Below are 20035 nucleotides of genomic sequence, written 5' to 3' on the forward strand. Positions count from 1 at the left end.
CTTTGTACAGTTCTGTATGCTTCACACAAAGCCATCCATTTGAAAATAGACAGTGTTTGTTGATCCTATAGTTGGGAAGATGCAAGTTTATATTTTAAAAGCATTTGTAAGCAAGCAGAAAACGAACCTTGCAAGGAGAGACACATCGCGTGATGTCATGGGGAAGATTTTAGTTTTAGTACCCATTCATTAGTTAGAAGAGTAGGTAAGAACTATGTCTTCTCTAGAAGTAATAACAATTTCAGTCAGTTCTAATTCTGCTTAACTTCCCCCTCAGTTTGGCTCAATAGAATGAGCCAAAGTCATTGTTGAAACAAATTCTACTGAAACTCATAAATATTCCATGACAGCATATCTGTTTTGATACATTTTCATTGAAGTACAAAATGGTTCACTGAAACACAGACTGTGCTACAGCAGCGTGCAGAGCAGATTTCCACCATGTTTTTGACTGGTTTCCCAACATTTATCTAGTGAGATGCAGTTGAAGCTTCCCATGTTTGTGGGACATTTCTCTGAAACTAGGGACCAGACCATTGTCTCTTGGGCAAGTTTCCCTACTTTCCAAAAACGGAGTCTTGTTACTCTCATTTTCCTGATGCAGGTTGGTCCATATACTCATCAGTTGCTGATCCTGGAAGTTCCACAGCTGTTGAGTCAAACTTATGTTTGTTTCATTCAGCTTCTGTCCTGTAACAAATTTTATTTCAGAATCCTATGGTTTCTCAGAAATTCTGTCCTTCGGTATTTTGAAAAGTGTGATTTGTTTCAAATTAACATGATGTCAAATTCCAACCTGTTGAAATTTTCTGCAACATGTAAGCTCTAAGGTTTGGTCATCTTTGTACATGGTTTTACTATATTAAATTATTGTCTGTATTTTGGTGGTACTGTGAGGTTTCTGTAGTGTGGTGAATTCAGTATAAACATGGAAAGAAAAGTCTGTCAAAGTGCTAGTAGGCTAGAGTGAGTGGTGCTGTAGACTAGTACAATGAAGGGAGAAGATGAGATGATTGAACAAGCAGACAATAAAGGAGCATGTAGTCTCAATATAAAACAAAAGTGAACAAAAATAGACATCTCTATTGTAGAATTTCTTTCTAGTTTACTAAATATTTATTTTTACATTTAGTAAAAGTTTAGAAAAAATAAAGGCACATTTTGTTTTCTGTAAATAAAAAAAGGATGACAAATACTGAAGTTGTGCTATTTAATTTAATTATGTTAGGGTGTATGAATAGAGGCAATTTTTGGTCACACAAAATTTAGATAACTTTTAATGAATATAGTGGTTCCTAAACCAGGGAATTATAAATTAAATTACTGGCATTGAAAAAACATCAACTAAAATTATAAGCTGTCCATCTGAGAAGAGGCTAGTAACTACCCTAATACCTTAATGTCTGTATTTGTTCACTAGGAACCACCACAGCTCATTATTTCCATTGTTCTCAGAAGGAAATAACATGACTTGTCTTTTTTGACACAAAGCAGAACCGGACTCTGACACTCCAACTTGCTCCTCCTTTCCCTACTCCTTATTGAGGCTTCCTGTGTCTATTTCCACCTACTCTTATCTCTGTAGGTCCTTGTTAATGTCTCCTTTGTCTTCTGTCTTTAAGACTGTCTGTAATTGCAGTCTGATGTATTATCTTCCCGAATACTTACCCGGGTTCCTGAGTGGGTGTTACAGATCAGAACATACTTTAGGTTGTTGGACTTTGTATAGATGTCCAGTTTGAAGATATCTTGTTTTATGTCCATGAGAGATGGGATCACGTTTTTTGTGAGAGAAGGACTTAAACATACCATTGTCCCATTTCCATACCTGGAAAAGATGGCTATTAACTTAACTCCAGCTTTTCCTTGTGGAGTTGATCCAAAGTGATTCTATATTCACTCAGAGGGCAGTCAGCAATAAGGAGAATTTAAATCGCAGCAGTTATTTAACACATTTTGTAACAGCTACCAGAACTTGAAGTCTGAGCGTAATTTCCCCATACCATCATAAAAGCACTCTGCAACTCCAAATGATCATGGGATACCACTTTTTTTGCACAATTTGTAGGAGTCTGAAAGTTTCCTTCTTAACATGTAATGAAAATGAAGTTTGTAAACATAAATTAGTTCACAGCTGTCAAAATAGTAAATAAAACTTTCAAAGCTGGCCAGGATACATTGGACGTTATAGGCTTTGTTTTTGAAGCGATTTTTAGGTGAGTAATTATAACCATTGATAAATACAACTGATCCTTTCTGTTAGGGATATAGACTAAGCATCATCTTCACACCAGCACGTGCAGGTCTCGTCACAGCAATGCTATGTTTAGAGACAACCCAACAATTGTATTTGGTGGTGAAGTTAGCAGATTGCTTAGCTCAGAACATTAGCAAAAAGAACATGTTAAAATGCAGTTCCAGAGAAAGCATAATTTTTGTTTTAATTTCTACAGATTGTTCAAAATATTCACTTTGGTCAATGCAGCTCTGTTCATCATGGGTCCTGCATATCTCAGAAACTCCTTTTCTTCTTCCCTGCCCTTGTAGGTAAAGTTAGCTCAGCAGTTGAGAAACTGTTATTTTAAAATTAAACCAAAGCTTTTGGTAATAGATAATGAGTAGAAGACTAAGCTTAGGACTGTACTTCCCAAAAATTGAATTTGTTTACTTTAAGTGTTGAAATAAAGATTATAGGCTGTACAGCATGAACAATAGGGACATATTTGGTTTCACTGTTTTTACAAACTGTTATCTATGCTTTATGATTTTTTTAAAATGTATATACATGTTTTAAAAGCTTTGTCTAAAATATTTCTTTTTTCTTTTTGATCAAAGACTAACAAAGCCAAAAGTACCAGCTACTCATTTTCATTTCATGGTTTTTCCTTATTAGTTCCTAGGACACACAATTTTGATGTAAATGAAGTACCTTCGTATGCAACCTTTTTATTACATTCTTCTGTTATTGCATTATTTTTATTAGTTTTAATTCTTAATACTAATTATTCCTATTTACCAACTAATTCAGTTATAAGAATCATCCCAAATATGCAATTTTTCATAGATGTTTTCATTTTTACTTCACATTGACCAAAGAAGATATTTCCAGCTGTTAAAATAGGAGGACAGTTAAGTAATTTCCACTCAAGGTACTTGAGCTTGTAAACTCATTGTGCAGCTTTTTTTCTACTGTAGGAATCTGAACTACCAAATCTAAACTTCATCTATATATCTGTGTATATTTAGTGCCAAGGTCAATAGAGCATCCTAAATGGGATTGGAGGACAAAACCGGAGAACCATGATTTTGATGAACTAAATCATATTCTTCAAGAGAGCAAAAAACTTGGAAAAGCCCTTGAGAATCTTTCTCGCAGTAAGTTGATTGATTTTAGTTTTTTAATGTAACCATACAGCCTGAATTGTAATTTGGAAGTCTATATCAAGAAGGTGGTCTTCTATTCAATTAAGACCAAGTTCATTGACATCAGCAGTTACATTTCTGTTGATGAGGCTTTCAGAATGTCAGATAATTTACCAGCTCTCCTGCTGACTGAAATTACTTCCCCTGCACATCCTTTTTTGTTACATTGCTTTTCTGCTAGTTTAGTGAGCTGAATTAACCCATAAATAGATCAACACAAGAAGCTGGTTTAAGGAAAATGGTGGGAACATGCAGCAGTTGGACTATTGCTTTGGATGTTAGCAGTTAAATTGGATTAGCCTTTGTGAAACCTTAACCTCATTGTTGGAAATCAGACCTGTCATTGAAAAACAATGAGATATTTTTTATTCTTGACTTTAATTAACTCCTTCCAGTTATCAAAAACAATTCAAATAAATAAATTAAAGCATCTCACATAAATACTCAAACACATGATGGCCAATTATTTCCTAACAAAACCGAAGTATTATCTCCTAAAAGACATAGTCCAAGAGGAGTAGTGTTTAAAAATAGCATGCTCATGTAAGGAGTAGCTCTAAGAATGACTGGATATGATGAAGAATAGCTTTTTTTTTCTTTCCTGTAGAAGAGAATTCTGAGATACATTGGTGGGAGCAAACACTACTAAAAATTATCAAAGACTGAAAAGTACTCTCTGCCATACTACGTGAAAACAAAGTATGATGTGGTTCTGGGAGACATTTGAATGAGAAATATTTTCTTTCTCTTCTCATGAAGAGAAATTTTATCCTTGGCACTTATTGATTCACTGGAGAGACTGCAGATGGTGAGGTCAGAAACAGAGCTGAATGAAGAATGGAAGATCTGTTTTATGGAGAATTTTGAGATTCAGCATTTTCCCAAATTGTGTCAAATAGTCAAAACTAGTTTGCCCAAATTCCGTCTCTCTCAAACGTTTTAGGTTGATCACATCAATCAATTATATTCTGAGCAATTTTCATATTTATGTTTATTATAGCAATATAGTTACAGGGGTCTTTTCAAATCCATTTCTAGTAAGTTGGTCTATCTGCCTCTAAGGAGCTAAACCACCTCCAATCAGGGGCTGTGATTTGCAGCCCCAACATTGCCTGACCATGTTACTCTGACGGGGGCGTGAGTTCGTGAGTTTGTAATTTTCAAGCCTTTCTCCTTTAGACACTTCTAATCAAGCTTAACATAAATACAGAAACTTTTTTTTTTTTTGCCAGTTTCAGAAAGAGTTATTTATTCACTGTTTGGAGATATAAACTAATCAGATGTGAGAGTTCAATAATAAAAGAGTAAATCCACTCTTCAATCCTACATCTTTCTCTTTCCTTATGAATATTGTGTAGATTCCACTGAGCTTTGGCATTCTTATACCTAAAATACAGTTTGCAGCATTCTGTACCTCTCTTTGCCACAGTTTTCTGACTGGTGTGCAAAACACTGCAGCTCTTCTGGGTGCTACGCTTGGACTGGAGGTGAATGAAACTGGTCAGTGTTGCTGGAATCAAGTTTTCATAGAGTTATTTCACAAACGAAACATTCTTCACTGTTTCTTGCTAGTACTTGATGTTTTCTGATCGTTTATCAAGACAATATGGAGTTTTAATCCTATTCCCCTGAGTGCTTTAAATCACTTGCAGCCTGATACGAAGTTCACTTTCATGAATGTGCTCTCTATTTCTTCATCCAGATCATTAACGGAAATATTGTCAGACCTCTTCATGATTCCATTTCAGATCTGACAACCAGCCCTTGAAAGCTACTCAGTAAGTGCATTTTTTCCCACCAGATGTTTATCTACCTTGCAGTGATTTCACCTAGAATGTAATTCTCTAATTTGTTTAGTGGAGTATCATCTAGGACAGTAAACAAAGTCTTATTATAGCTGAAGTATTTTACATCTGCTTCCTCCTCTTATTCACTAGGCAAGTTTCCCAGTTGAGAAAGCAATTAGACTGATTTGATGCGATTCGTTCTTGACAAATTCATGTCATCTGGTTCTTACCACCTTTCCAATCCATTAGATGTTGATAAATTGTTTATTTAACAATTTTATCAAATATTCTTGCTGCTGTCAGATTTAGGCTTGTTGATTAGTAGTTCCGCATGTCTTCCCTTTTTCTTTTCTGAGAAAAGATACAGTTTGTGCCCTTTTCTGTCCTCTCTATTCCAGAAAGACAGTTTCTAATGGATTAGACGTTTCTTCATCTAGTTAGTTATGTGCTTTAGAGTGAATTTCACAAGATTCTGCCAACTTGAATTTATCTAAGTCATCAGAATATCTTTCAGCTTTCTGTCACTTAGCTTGCAGTTTTTCCTCTTAAAATCATTAGTGTTAAGCATCTGGCCACAATTAATGCTTTTGTAAACACTGAAGTGAAAGTATTGAACACTGGGATTTCTTTGTATCATCTGTTATTTGCTTTTCTTCTCTTTGATGTGATAGTTCTGAATTTTACTTTGTCCTCCTTTCCTAGGGTATTCATAGTATCTCTTCTTGTGACTTTTTTGTTCTTTGATAGTTGTTACTTTGCACTTTAGCCTTTTTGGTTTTATCGTTTAAATACTTGCATCAAATCAATTCTAAGCTGTATGTCCTTGTTTCCAGTTTTTGTACTCCTGATTTTCAGATCTTTTCAGTAAATAAATCTGTTCTGTGCTGTGATTTCTTACATATTAGGATGATATAAAAATTCAAAATGAAAAATCTGAAAAGTTTAGAAACAAAGGTGAAATTTTGAAAATAAATGTGGTTTTATTGTTCTCCTGAAGGTAGAATACAGATTGCACATAGGAAATATCTTACAGGGTTTTGATGAAGAGACTCGTCTAGAACTCTAAAAGTATAAGACACGTGAAATTCATTCTGTGCTGTATCCAAACAAGCATCCCATGTGCTGAATTTTACAAAAGCTGTGATAAGGCCTTTTCCAGTGTTAATGCTTGTTTTGGACAGGCTGGTCAGTGCTTTTAATTCTACAGGCATGTCCGTAAAGTCTATGACTCTGATGCTACATTTGATACTAATCTTGTCTCGAAGCAGTATGGGACAAGCACTGGGCTCGACAAATAGTTGAGCATGCAAATGATCACAGTGTACTATCAGTGGCATTTTACAGCACATTCTCATTTTGTTCTTCAGTATTTTAACAGGGAAGAGTGCCACACGGAACCAGATGTTTGCAATTAAATTAATTTTCAATCAAGTCCTGGAATTAATTTTGATTTTTAAAGATAATCTTTGGATCTTGTAGTGAGTTTCCAGGACTTCGTTGCCTGCTATGAAGCTGACACAGCCAGTGAATTATTGCTTCATTTATTATGCAGTCTAGATATCTGCTTTGAAACAAACCTGCACACCTCACACCAAATTAGAATTGCCTGAAAGCTTTGTAAGGTGAGACTCAGGCACTCGGATGTCTGGTCTCTCCTATGTTCAGTCCTTCTAGTGATTAAAAGTGAACTTCCTTATATTTGGAGCCCTCCTCCCAAGCCCCATGTGAGTAATTGTGTGCTGCAGAGATCTGAAAAACCAAAAGTGACTTCACACTCAATTAAAAGTGTCTTATGACTTTTGAGAGACTGGAGAAGAGTATTGCCATAATTATTGTCTAAGTGTGTTGGAGCTTAGTGATTGAAGTATATCATTTTCCAGAGACCTACTCATGTGGGAAACTCGAGTTTCATTTTCTTCTCCAATCAGCTGTGTGTCACACAGGATTATACAGCATTTCCCTTTTGCATGTTTCATTTTCTTCGATTGCAAGGTCTTTCATCTTTATTGCCATTATTCTTCTTCCTCAACTGATCGTGAATAAGAAAATTTCCATGCTATGTCAAATGTATGCTTTTGTATTTCCCCTTCTGGCTTGTTTGCCTTTTAAAGAGAGCTAAAATCTCCTATATAGCTAAGGATCTTGCTCATGAATACACCTGTCTTCACCCTTCATCTTCTGAGGATGGAAAAATAAATAACAAGAGATGGAAAACAGTGAATTACAAGTGTTTTGAGTGTGAAAAATGAGGACTAAATCAGGAAGAGCTTGCTGCAAAGTAGGTGTGAAGTGTGCCTGTCTTGTGAACAACTTTACATCTTTTAATGAACAGTTAAGCATTAGAGTGCATATTGAAGACGTGCATATTGGATGTTTCAGTTTACACATGGTAACAGCATTTGATGACGCTTAACGTGTTTTACTGTGAGATAGGTACTTTTTCATAATAACACATAGCCTTTCAAGAGAGAGAAACAACATTTTGTTCATAATGTTTGAATCCTTGTTAAGGCCAGATGCATACTTCAAATCAGAGGGGAAGAAACAATTCTATCATGCTTTGAATTCTATGGACGTTCTAAGGTCAGAAAATGGTGATGAGTTAACATTAATCGAAGCTATTTGGGAACCAATCCAAGTCAGTTAGTTGGAGAGAAGCACAGAAATTAAATGATATCTAGCTATAACCAATAGGAAAAAAAAAGTACTGTATTGTTTCTTAATTTAGAAGGGGAGTAATCAGTAAATAAATAGTCAGTAAATAAGAAAGCCATCTGCAATCTAGTAGGAAATATTGCTGGAAACTGCAAAGAATTGTAGAATCACAGAATGGTTCGGGTTGGAAGAGACCTCTTGAGGTCATCTGGTCCAACCCCCCTGCTCAAGCAGAGGCACCTAGAGCCTGTTGTCCAGGACCATGCCCATGGCTCTTGAATATCTCCAAGAATGAAAGATCTCTGAGTCCCTCCTGAGTATCACAAACAGCTACTTATCATGTTAGAATCAGTTGATGTTGTTTATGCATAGCTTAAGAAAATCAGACAATGATCTTACCCCTTTAAGAAAAAGATGAAATAGTGAAATGTAAAAGGCTATGTTCTATTTACCTTTTATAGGGAAAAAGAAAAGCAACAAGAGTAAAACTCTCACAGCAGTTAGGGTAGAACTAGTTTAAAAAAAGTTCAGAATATGTTAGCAAACCACTAAAATCATGTCCTTGGTTTTGTGGATGAACCTACGAGTATGTGGGATGTGAGAAGTTTAATATATACATTGTGAACTGCTTCAATGCATTTAGCAGTCTCTGAAACACATTAGAATGGGTTTTCATTTAGAAGCTTTTACACTATAGGGATATTAATGATTTGCATTTCGGTTATGGAAGATGTACTTGAATGGAATGCCATTAACATTTGTCAGAGACCTCTGAATTTTTCCATTGAAACCAGGCATTTCTGATGATGATGTAACTGCAAAGGCACACCTGCATGACATGTAACTAGTCTTTTATCAATCGCCTCATGAAGGGCATTCTTTTAACACATAATACTTTAGTATTTTTCTTCAATCATACACAGTTGTTGGTCTCAAATGGACTTTATTCTGTAAAAATAACTTATCCATGATCAGTTGAGCATCTAGCCCTAAATGTGTTAATTGAACCACAAAACTAGTAATCAGTATTCTGTAGAGGATTCTTCCTTTCTTCTGTTCAGGCTGAACTTTAAAATCATGTTATTCTTGTGTGAGATCAATGTTTGTGATTTATTTTGAGATCGACATTTTTAGATAAGCTCAATCAAACCTTTAAGGAAGACAATTTTATCTCAGTACTGCAGCTGTTATCCGATACTGCCTTTGCTTATAAAATCCATTTGCTTTTAGTGTGATGTATGAGTAATAATACAAAATAATGATATTTTCTGAGATCGAAACAGGAAGAATGTGAACATAATTATCGCTATTCAATTATGAAGTGGGGCTTATATGGCTGGGAGATCACTGTCACTTCATTTTCAAGTATCTATTTCCTACAGATGTTGAATTTTTAATTACCTTTGTGGAGGTACTTGCCATTCTAATCTAGCCTACTTTAAGTTTCAGGACTAGAGGGACTAGAGTCTCTTTTTGAGTTAGAGAGTCCTTTTCTGGAACAGTATTCGGGTTGCTAAAAGTTTCCTTAATGCTATTGCAGGACTGGGATTTGTGTGACTATCATCTCAGATAGGATACTTTCTAATTCTTAGAAGTACAGGATTGGCATTCAGAGGGTAGGAGAAGAGTGAGCTATGACTCTGTCCTTGGCTACTGGTTGTTGTGGGCTACTCACTTTAACCAGACTACTGCAGTGTACACCTTTCCCTAAAATTAGGAGTTCTGAGTGATTCTTCAGTGTTGATTATTCTCTTCTGAATGACCTTCGTCTAGGAGAGTGTCGGGGACATAATATTTAGTGAGTACTTTGCACTTTGTTTCTGTCTGTTTGCCTAGTTCATTGCTCACCAAACCAAATCCTAAAACCTGTATTCTCCATTACAGCCAAGCAGAAATTTGATATAGAAACGCTGCAGGTCTAAAACACAGGTGTTTTATTTTTCTGGGTATTAATTTCATTTTTTTTAAAGCCACCACAATGAGGAGAGATAAAATTCATGTTTCCTAGATAGTGACTATACTGATGCATAGTGTGCTGATATGTTAATGTGTGGTGCCTTGTAGGTGGCACCGTTTCCCATGTTCTTTTACGGCTAGATGTTGGGAGGAATATTATCCTAATTTAAGATGGATACCACTGCAAAAGCTTGATACATAGTTGTTTAATAATATAAGGATATATGCCTCTCATTGGCAACAACTCTGAGGCTTCAATTCAGTATGTCTTCATAGAAAATCTCTGAGTTATTGCTGGAGGAAATATGTCTAATTTTGAAAGTTGTAAAATTACTCAGTGTAACTAAAGGAACTAATATAAGAATGTCTGTTATGACAGTCAATGACAAATCTACTATAAAGTTCCTAAGTTCCAACATGGAAATGACTGAGCTGGTTTGGTTCTTGTGTATGTATTTTCTGGGGGAGATACATTGTTTGGTGCGATCGGAGCAACCATTTTATGTCCTTTATAATCCAAGAATGGTGTGAAATAGATCATTTCAATTTATCTTGTGTTTAATAGATGGGGCAAAGAGGCACAGAGGCTAGAATTTACTATGCTGCCAGCTGCAGTATGGCACATGTATTGCCACGGGAAGTGCAAGTAAATCTGAGATGGCCTATGCCATCAATGAAGGACCATATACTTCCCTTGATTTACAATGGATAGGAGAATGCATTGGGACAGTAGACTGTAGGGCTATTGATACACAATATGGTATTCCTGTGTTCATGCTCAAAGCTGCAGTATTGATAATAGTAGCATAATAATGATATAATAATAATAATGCTGTTTCTGTCCTGGAGTTTGTTACAGAATGTGTGATGCACTTGGTCCAGCCATCCATAAGTTCCCTGGCCTAGGCCGATCCTGAGAATGAATTTTGTCAAATTGGTCAGATTTGCATTGGAGGTGTCTAAACTCTATATGTCAAATCTGTATGTCAAATCCAGAAGGCTTTGTTTGACAAGTGGGAAAACTGGCTATTGGGAGCTCTGTGGCCATCTTCTGGATTTCTAGGAGAATGCATAAACTATTTGCTCCCATTGAGCTGAATAATGGTAGTCTCACATACATTAAAGTAGTAGCATTTATTTTCTTGTGACTAGGTACACATTAGGCTTGACAGATGTATGTTGTATGTTTAGAAAATTTAAGTCTTAGAAAAATCTCAACTAATTTTTATTTAGTGTTATCTCTTCCTATAATTATTTAAGGACCACAAATGAAAGCAAAAATGACAGATGTCGCTGAATTTTCATAACTCTCATTCTTATCAAAACACTTGTTGTGTACTTTCAGGTGTTTCTAGCATATGAAGATATTGCAAGTTTTTAAGCTACTGGAAAGCTCATCAGAATAATGCAGCAGGCAGGGATTTTATGACTTGCCATTTCAAAAAGACCTGAACTCCTATGGTTATGACTGTTTTGAAAACTAATTTTATGCTGTTGAATCAAGAGCATCGAAATTTAAAAATCACCCTTCAAAGAGGAATAATAGCGCTGAGTGGAGAGACATTTGGTACTGGGTTAATTCTATTTGTTGCCAGAAAGCAGCAACAAATAAAACTCTACTGCTAAGAACTGCATTTGAAGAAGCTCTGCATTTTTAAGACTCACAGAATTGTTATTAACAATGTTCATTTTTCTTTTGAAAGAAAGTTCAATTCCTGGTAAGCTAGAAATTGAGTAGAATGTCTTAAGCAGAAAGTCTTTTATTTTATGTGAGAGATGCTCGTTCTAGAATCAAAAGGGTGCCTTTTGGGAGCTACCTTTTGGGAGGTAGCTTTTTCATCAAAGAAGGTGCTATAATGCTGTAATGATCATCATCTTTATTTCTCCCTTCTTACCATTGTGCTGCTGCAGATTGCTGAAGGGATAGAAGATTTGGAACAGAAATCTGAGATAACTGTGTAAAGAATGGTTTTGTATATGTATGAGCAATTTTTAAAAACTTTTCAATTTTTCCATGCTAATTTTTAAAAAAGGCATGAAAACCAAATGGTTTAATAGTTTAGGTACAAAAAAGCCGTAAGGTACATGGCTAATGCAGTGAGACATGCTTTGGGGCAATCTGCCTAATGTAGGCATGATAATAGTAATTAAAGTATAATAAGTATTAATAAGTTGCATTGTTATTACATTGTCTGGTAGTCATAGAATCATAGAATGATAGAATCGTCTGGTTAGAAGAGACCTTCAAGATCATCGAGTCCAACCATTCACCCTGCACTGTCAGGGTCCCTAAACCATATTGCTCAACACCAAATCTACACAGTTTTTAAACACTTCCAGGGATGGGGACTCCACCACCTCCCTGGGCAGCCTGTTCCAATACTTCACAACCCTCTCTGTAAAGAAATTCTTCCTGATATCTAACCTAAATTTCCCCTGGCGCAACTTGAGGCCATTCCCTCTCGTCCTGTCATTCATAACATGGGAGAAGAGACCGACCCCCATCTCCCTACAACTTCCTTTCAGGTAATTGTAGAGAGCAATAAGGTCCCCCCTGAGCCTCCTCTTCTCCAGACTAAACAGTCCCAGCTCCCTCAGTCACTCCTCATAGGACAAGTTCTCTAAACCCTTCACTAGTTTTGTTGCCCTTCTCTGAACCCACTCCAGCACCTCAATGTCCTTCTTGAAGTGAGGGGCCCTAAACTGGACACAGTACTCCAGGTGTGGCCTCACCAGTGCTGAGTACAGGGGGACAATCACTTCCCTGCTCCTGCTGGCCACACTGTTTCTGATACACGCCAGGATTCCGTTGGCTTTCTTGGCTGCTTGGGCACACTGCTGGCTCATGTTCAATCGGCTGTTGACCAGCACTCCCAGGTCCTTCTCTGCTGTGCAGCTTTCCAGCCACACTTCCCCAAGCCTGTAACACTGCAGGGGGTTGTTGTGGCCCAAGTGCAGGACCCAGCACTTGGTCTTGTTGAATTTCATAGTTAGCCTCAGCCCATCGATCCAGTCTGTCCAGGTCCCTATGTAGAGCCTCCTGACCCTCAGGCAGATCAACACTACCTCCCAATTTAGCGTCATCTGCAACTTGCTGAGGGTGCACTCGATCCCCTCATCCAGATCATTGATAAAGGTGTTAAAGAGAACAGGCTCCAACACTGAGCCCTGTGGAACACCACTGGTGACCGGCCGCCAGCTGGATTTAACTCCATTCACCACCACTCTCTGGGCCCGGCCATCCAGCCAATTTTTGATCCAGTGAAGCGTACACCCGTCCAAGCCATAGGCAGCCAGCTTCTGCAGAAGAATGTTATGGGAAACAGTGTCAAAGGCTTTGCTAAAATCGAGGTAAACAACATCCACGGTTCTATCCTCATCCACTAAACGGGTCATTTTATCATAGAAGGAGATCAGGTTGGTCAAACAAGACCTGCCCTTCATAAATCCATGTTGACTGGGCCTCATCATCTGGCTGTCTTGTACGTGACGCATGATAACACTAAGGATGTTTCTTTTAATCCTAGTGTGCCAGACCTGTCTTGCAATTCGAGAGTACCTTGTACTTCCAGTTCTCTTCAAAAACCAAGCTATTGACAGGATGAAAGTGTTCCAGTTGAGAGAGGCTGTGCTAGCATGAATAGCCCCACTCCAGGTTTGTTGCTGATTGGAGATGGCAGTTGTTGTGGCTGTGGAGCATTTCTGAAGGACCGTGAAAGCATGTTCAGGCCAATTACTTCATTGTTCCAACACCCTTACAGCACAGAGGGTCATTACACTCAAAAGTAGAAACGAGTGCCCTGAATCTGTCTCTGTAATTCACCAGACAGCTGAGTGGCCTGGCTACTTGTGGTGCCTGATCAAAATTCAGCTCCCTTAATTACTTGTAGAAGGGAGGATTTTTTAGGACATAAAATTGGCAGTTAGGTGCCTAATTAATTCCCACTGTAAACCTTGTCTGTGAGCCCTAGCTGATGGTGGCAAGCAAACCTCTCACCCCGTTAGTTGGAACACTGCACTTTCTCATTGCAAAAAGTAGGAATGGTAGGACCATTGTATAGTTGTCAATCATAGTATGATATAAAACCATAGCAAATGTTGTTTGTGAGAAGCAGCTCCTGTGAGAGAAAGGGTAAAGCCATACTCCTTTATTTCTCAAGGATTTGCCTTTGACGTAAGAAGGACTTCCCCAACAAAGGGAGGAGAACTTTTTCAACAATCCCCTTCTTATCCACTGCCCAGTGACTTGAGCCCTAAAACTTCTCTATCTTCACCAGCATGCAGAGTCAGGCTTTAAATGATCTAAGCTGAGGGAAGTCAGAAACAAACAAACAAGGTGTGTCAGGTTTTCTGGTGTTAGAACTTTTTGGTGATTAGGATAAGCTGTGCAGAAAAAAGGCTATCGTTTGAGCAAGTGACTAAATTGTTAGGTAGAAAGTTTTTAGTGTACGGACATTTTGGCTACACATATGGATGTTTTGCCTAAACCTGAAACATGGCTGCTTCCATTTAAAGTAGTTTCATGGAATGGCCTGTCCCTTTGTCTCTAGTACTCTGTGATTTTTACAATGACATTTTCCTATTTAGAATATATAAATAATTCTTTTTTTCCCTCTTTTACTTTGTATGAAAGCCACAGAGAAAAAGATGAAAAAAAAACTATAGAAGGTACAGAAAGCACAACCAATTGTTTGTTGTCAAATACACTAGGTGAAAAGAGGGTTTTCTTTTTGAAGAAAGCTGATCTCTGGATACTAGCAATTACATGAACTGAAGATTGAAACAATTATTGACATTACTTTGAAGAAATTCAAGTTTTTTAGGTTGTCCATGTATTTCTTGGAAATAAAGGAACGGAGAGTAACCTATTTGACTACCAAAAAGTCAGGAGTGTGCTAAGGGTTAAGAGAGTAATATAAATTTTAAATACTCCTGTATGAATAATTATGACTATCTCTAGTTGTGTTCTCCAGATTCTGGATTAAGGTGGTTTGGGTTTTTTTAATGTTATGGTAATATATGCAATTGAGAAACTGTTTCGTGAAAACTGGCGTCTTCTATACAATTCCACTTGAGATGGGCACTCAAATCACCTCACTGTTGTGGTTTTCTATTTACTGCACACAGGGTGCAAGTCCCCCCTTCTCAACTTCAGCCATGACATTTTGTCAGTTTGGCAACTGCAAAAGAAAATTGATGAGAGTGGTCACACTAAGTGTGTGGTGCAGTAATGTCTTGAAAGAAAATGAGAAGCTTTTTTACATCCACCTTTTTATGAGTTGATTTATCCCAGTCTCTGCTAATAGAGTTGTATTATCAGTAACTAATGGAGTTTTGTTAATGGAGCTGAAGCCATAGCACAAAGATCTGTATGACTGGCAGTATGGTAAATCCCACCTCCAGAAGATTCACCGTGCCAAGATTACTATAACAAACTCCTTAAGAAATTTCTTCCCACGAATCCTTTTTGTTTTCTCTTGATGTCACGTCAGTGAGGGAGAGATAAAAAGAGTTTGCAAGTTTAATTCTGAGATTGCGAACATAAAGGCTTTCTAAACTTTTGAAATTTTATTTTGGCAAGATATCCTCAGAAACTTTTATCTCTTCGCATGCTTAGCTAAGAAAAACATCTAGTTCTGCTGTCTTGCTGCTGTTTGCAATTTAGTAAAGAAGAAACTTGAGGCATTCTGATCAATTAAATTACTCAGCTTAATCTTCTCTAAATTCAGAGTAAATTCTGGGGAACTGATGGAACGTACAAAAACGCATTTTACTAAAAGCACTCATTTAGATTATGGATGTTTTTCAATTTTATGTATTTATATGTAACTTAACCAGAGAAGTTAGTAGAGGTTTTTATGTGAGGCATTTAGTTGTATGTACAGTTTCACTATTTGGTACTTTCAGTATTGATCTTTGATTAGCAACATAGGCAGTTGAATATTAAAAGCATTTAGTGGTTTTTTTTAATGGAGTTTTGGAAATGGCAGGGATTACCTTTTGTAGTTTCTTTTGGTGTACTTAAAAATAAGTATTTTTAACAAGTCAGCACAGGGAAGAATTGTTGTGTCCACTCCCAGGTTTGAAAGACCCATTCACAGAGCATCTGTGAAAGCAGAAGAAAAGGGTACCAACCTCTAATCTGAGGAAATAAACCCATATGAAACCAAAATGAACCGTCTTAACATTATAGGAAGTAGCTGAGAAAAGGTAGTTTCTCTGTTTAGAGAGAGCATTTGTGATTATAAAATGGAGTGACCTTGGTTATGCAAAATATATCCAATGTGATGGAGAGCTGGTTGACGGAGATCAGGTTTTCAAATTTGAGATAAGGAGAACCTTGAATTATGTTTTTACTACCTCCAAGAGTGCAGTTATCTTCTCTTTAGTAAATACCTATCGGGGATTGAAGAAACTCATAACACATTGAAGCCCTGTTGAATGATTCAGGTTGGTGCGATCTGCTGATTATATTGTGTGGACATTAGTGTAGTGTCTGGCATAAATAAAAGTCTGAGGTTATTAAAATGGGTTAATTGCTGTGAGAGATAGAAGGGTTAGGCAAAATGGATCTTTTTCAATACAATCTACTTTTAAACTGTTGAATGACTGAAAATATTCTGTTAGCTCCTGACATGTTTCTTATGTGTTTATGAGCTCTTAAAAATATAATTGCTGTTCCCCTAGCGCTCCACTGTTTTTAAAACAAAACTCAATATAAGGAAGTAATCTAAACTGAGAATTAGCCATATAGAGTTAATTATTAAAAGCACAGTAAAAAACCAAATAATTTATGTAGTTATGGTATACCAAATACTAAAAAAAAAAAACGTTGTGAAAATAAGTGTATACTGCTGCAATCTTTAGTGTAATTTTAGAAAGAATAACTCTCCGCTCAGACAATACTACATATTTTGGAATATCATCTCTTGCATTCCTTGGAAGAAGTTGTCTTGATAACATGGTATGAATTAGAAAACAATTTTCAAGTGTGTGTTCTTCCTATGCATGGGTACTTCTCAACTTTATTTTCACCACCAGAAGATGCTTTTCTTTGGTTTTTGGATTGAAGTTCTAGCCTGGAAGTGTTTCTTATCAAACCTCGTAGGAACCTGGGAAATGCTTTACTTTCAATACATGAGAATTTTCAACATGGTAACATTAAATGTATGATTACTTGATCTCCCAATGTGATATGACTGAGGCATATACATGTGTTAAAAATTCTGAGACCAGCTGTGCATATTTGATGTGCTACAGGATAGTCATAATTAAAAGAGTTAGATGATATGATGGAAGCAAGCATAGGAAAGCCTCAGGCAAGCATCAGCACAAGGGACAAGAACAAATAAACAGGTTCCTATTCAGAGGGTTAAGAAAAACTCTTGCATTTTATTGTGAAATTTTACTTTGAGATTTTCCTCTTTAAATTCCATCTGTTTTCATAGAATTGTTTCTACATTGAACCATGAAGAAAGAGAAGAGTCATGTCCATGTTATCCTGTAATTGCAACATGATTTTATGCATACTGGTCAGGGTGATATTTGCATAATAATATGTCCATATGCAAATGTTATCTTGCTGGTTTAATTTTAGAAAGCAGGTAGAAGTATACTTAAGCTCATTGCCACTTTACTGGCACATCTGCTGTTTCCATTTCCATAGTTTTTTGAAAACTCATTTTGATAATAATGCAGCTGAGGAAAGTTGAGAGTATATTGTTTCCAGGCAATATCACTAACAGAACAAAGTATGATACATTATGTGGTACAGCAGTGTGCAGTGAACAATATGTAAACTTTTCAGATTATTTACTTACTATAGTAAAAGACATTTATAGAAAGAATGTCTCTAAATATTTTTCTTTGTTTTTTCTTTTTAAATTTGTTTTGTTTTCAGGCATTGCTATTTCTGATGAGCTTGATAAGGTAAGATTTACTGTATGCCTAATGAACTGTACAAAAAGACAGATGATTCTGATAATTTTAGACAATGAGAGCTGCATCTCCTTGTCCTGGCATACACAGTTAAGTTCTGTTGAGTTCAGAGCAAGTTTGGGTATGGAAACCTATATGGGTAAGTACAGTATATGTTGATACATTAAGAGGTTGATCCAGGATGAGATGTCAACTATGGGAAAAAAAACCTCACCGAGTTTAAGAGACTTTTAATGAGGCCATGGAAATGCTTTTGATCTTTGCTTAATATTATCTATTGGGTTACTTTGTGTACTTTTGGAAACATTTAATTTTAAATACCTTTTATTCATGAAGTCATGAATTCTACATTCTCAGATATGATTTGCGAGAATATTTGGGAATAATTTTTGCTCCCTAGATTTGATCAGGAATGCACAGAGCATAAGGATCAGTCTTTACATCCTTGCTGAATGCAACAAACAATGATCTCTTTTGTTTTGGCCCTTTTGATATACTACACAGTTAACATGAATTTTAGTTTTAGCTGTAATGAACTCTATGCTAAAGAGTAATCAAGCTAATTTTTCAAAGTTCCAAAGGAAACAGAACACCTTTTTCTTCCCTAGTTTCAGCAGCCAACAGCAGTATGCTTCTAGTGCCAAGAACCTTGAGTTGTGTTCTTGATATCAGAAACCTTTACTGTCAGGGAAAGAGGATCAAAAGGTATATAAGAGAAAGGAATAATGCCTAATATAGGAGACAATTTTTAAAATATCTTTCCTTTATCGTGGTAAAATAAGAGCGTGAACCTTTCTGACACAAGTGCATGTAAAATATCTCCACTGGGTTGTCCAGGAAAGGCCAGTTAGACAAGATTGATCACTGTAACTGTGCAGTCATGTGCATATGGGGCTGCCATTTCAAAACCATGGCCTTTACTTATCATTTTGTCCTTGATCTTGCCATATCTCATTGTTCATATCAAGATTATTAACAGTATCTAAGCCTTCCTACTGTTTCCTTAACTGTGCTCAGAAGTGATGAGAAATGCAATTAGAAGTCCTTCCATTAGAACTCTTACTTTTAAGAATACGTATGAAAAACCCATCTTAATTTGGTTTTGTTTGTTGAAGAAAACCTGTGAAATACTGTTTGTGGGAGGAAAAACACTTTGAGCTAAAGCCTGTAATCGTATACTTTTTACATATATATTTTTAGGACATACTTCTATGTTATTTTTTTTAAAAAGCTGATAGATTACAGTTCACAAACATTCATGTTTTTTAAATTTAATTATTCAGTGTGAAAATTGAGATGGGGAACATCGTTGGTGAATTTCCTCAGGATCCAGTCTGAGCAAAGAGTTAAGTTTATTTTTGTTACTGTAGACTTTATTGTTTTTGAGTTAAAATTGGAAGGTGGTAGGTGTTTTTAAATAAAACTTGACATTAAGTTATGTACATTCAATAGTATACATTACCTGACACCTCTACAGTACTGCATCTACTTTGACATCTGTTTCTGATGAGGACAGGTAAATTGAATGTTCTTGAAATAAAAAGTTACATGAAAAATTAAAAAAAAAAAAATCAAACAATAAAGTTCTTAACATGCTTCCTTCGTGCAGCATTGTTCAATAGGCTTCCAGGATAGATTTACAGAAGCAGTGTACTTTTTCATCTTTAGTGAACTTCAGTTCTATTTCTTATTTTGCCCCTTTAAGATTTTTAATGGCCATGAAGCCATTGTTGGCCAATGGCCATTAAAACTTACATTGTTGGCCATTACAACTAGCCAGACTAGTTGTAAGCCAAGAAATTAAGCATAGCCAGGACCATTCTGTAGAACCCTGCCTCTTAGGAATGATCCCTTACACGAGCTAGCTCCTGAAATGTTCCTGTGACGTGTTTCTAAGTTTTTGAAGTTGTTTAATTTTTCAAACCACATTCATATGTGATTTGGATTCATTATTTAACCCTTCAGGTTCATCTCATGGGTCTAGAACAGGATACCCAAGCTTAGCATTGGATTCTTTTATAACATTGACATTACGTAGATGTCATGAGAGGCCTAAAACTAAACACAATAGTAAGTTCTTTGGTATGCTCTGCTTTATTTCATTTTCCTGACAATCAGGAACATGCTTGGGGATTAGGACAGAGCTCATAATCCTGCTGGGTGTTTTTGATGTTTTGGACTATGAGCTCAGAGAAAACAGAATGCTTGTGTATGTTTCTTTATTCTTGTTTCTAATTATGAAGTATTTTTTAAAAAAATTATTTCTTTCTGGCTGC

General features: G+C 36.4%; 1 protein-coding gene across 1 annotated transcript in view; it reads left to right on the forward strand.

Annotated features, from left to right (window-relative positions):
- Positions 1-20035, forward strand: part of C3H8orf34 (chromosome 3 C8orf34 homolog) — a 157701-nt gene that overhangs the window by 25143 nt on the left and 112523 nt on the right. The window contains exons 5-6 of the mRNA XM_086609319.1: positions 3247-3375; positions 17722-17750. Of these exons, the coding sequence (XP_086465445.1) occupies positions 3247-3375; positions 17722-17750 (158 nt within the window). The remainder of the gene's footprint in view (positions 1-3246; positions 3376-17721; positions 17751-20035) is intronic.

Source organism: Tauraco erythrolophus, chromosome 3 (genome assembly GCF_009769465.1).
Source record: "Tauraco erythrolophus isolate bTauEry1 chromosome 3, bTauEry1.pri, whole genome shotgun sequence".
NCBI lineage: Eukaryota > Metazoa > Chordata > Aves > Musophagiformes > Musophagidae > Tauraco > Tauraco erythrolophus.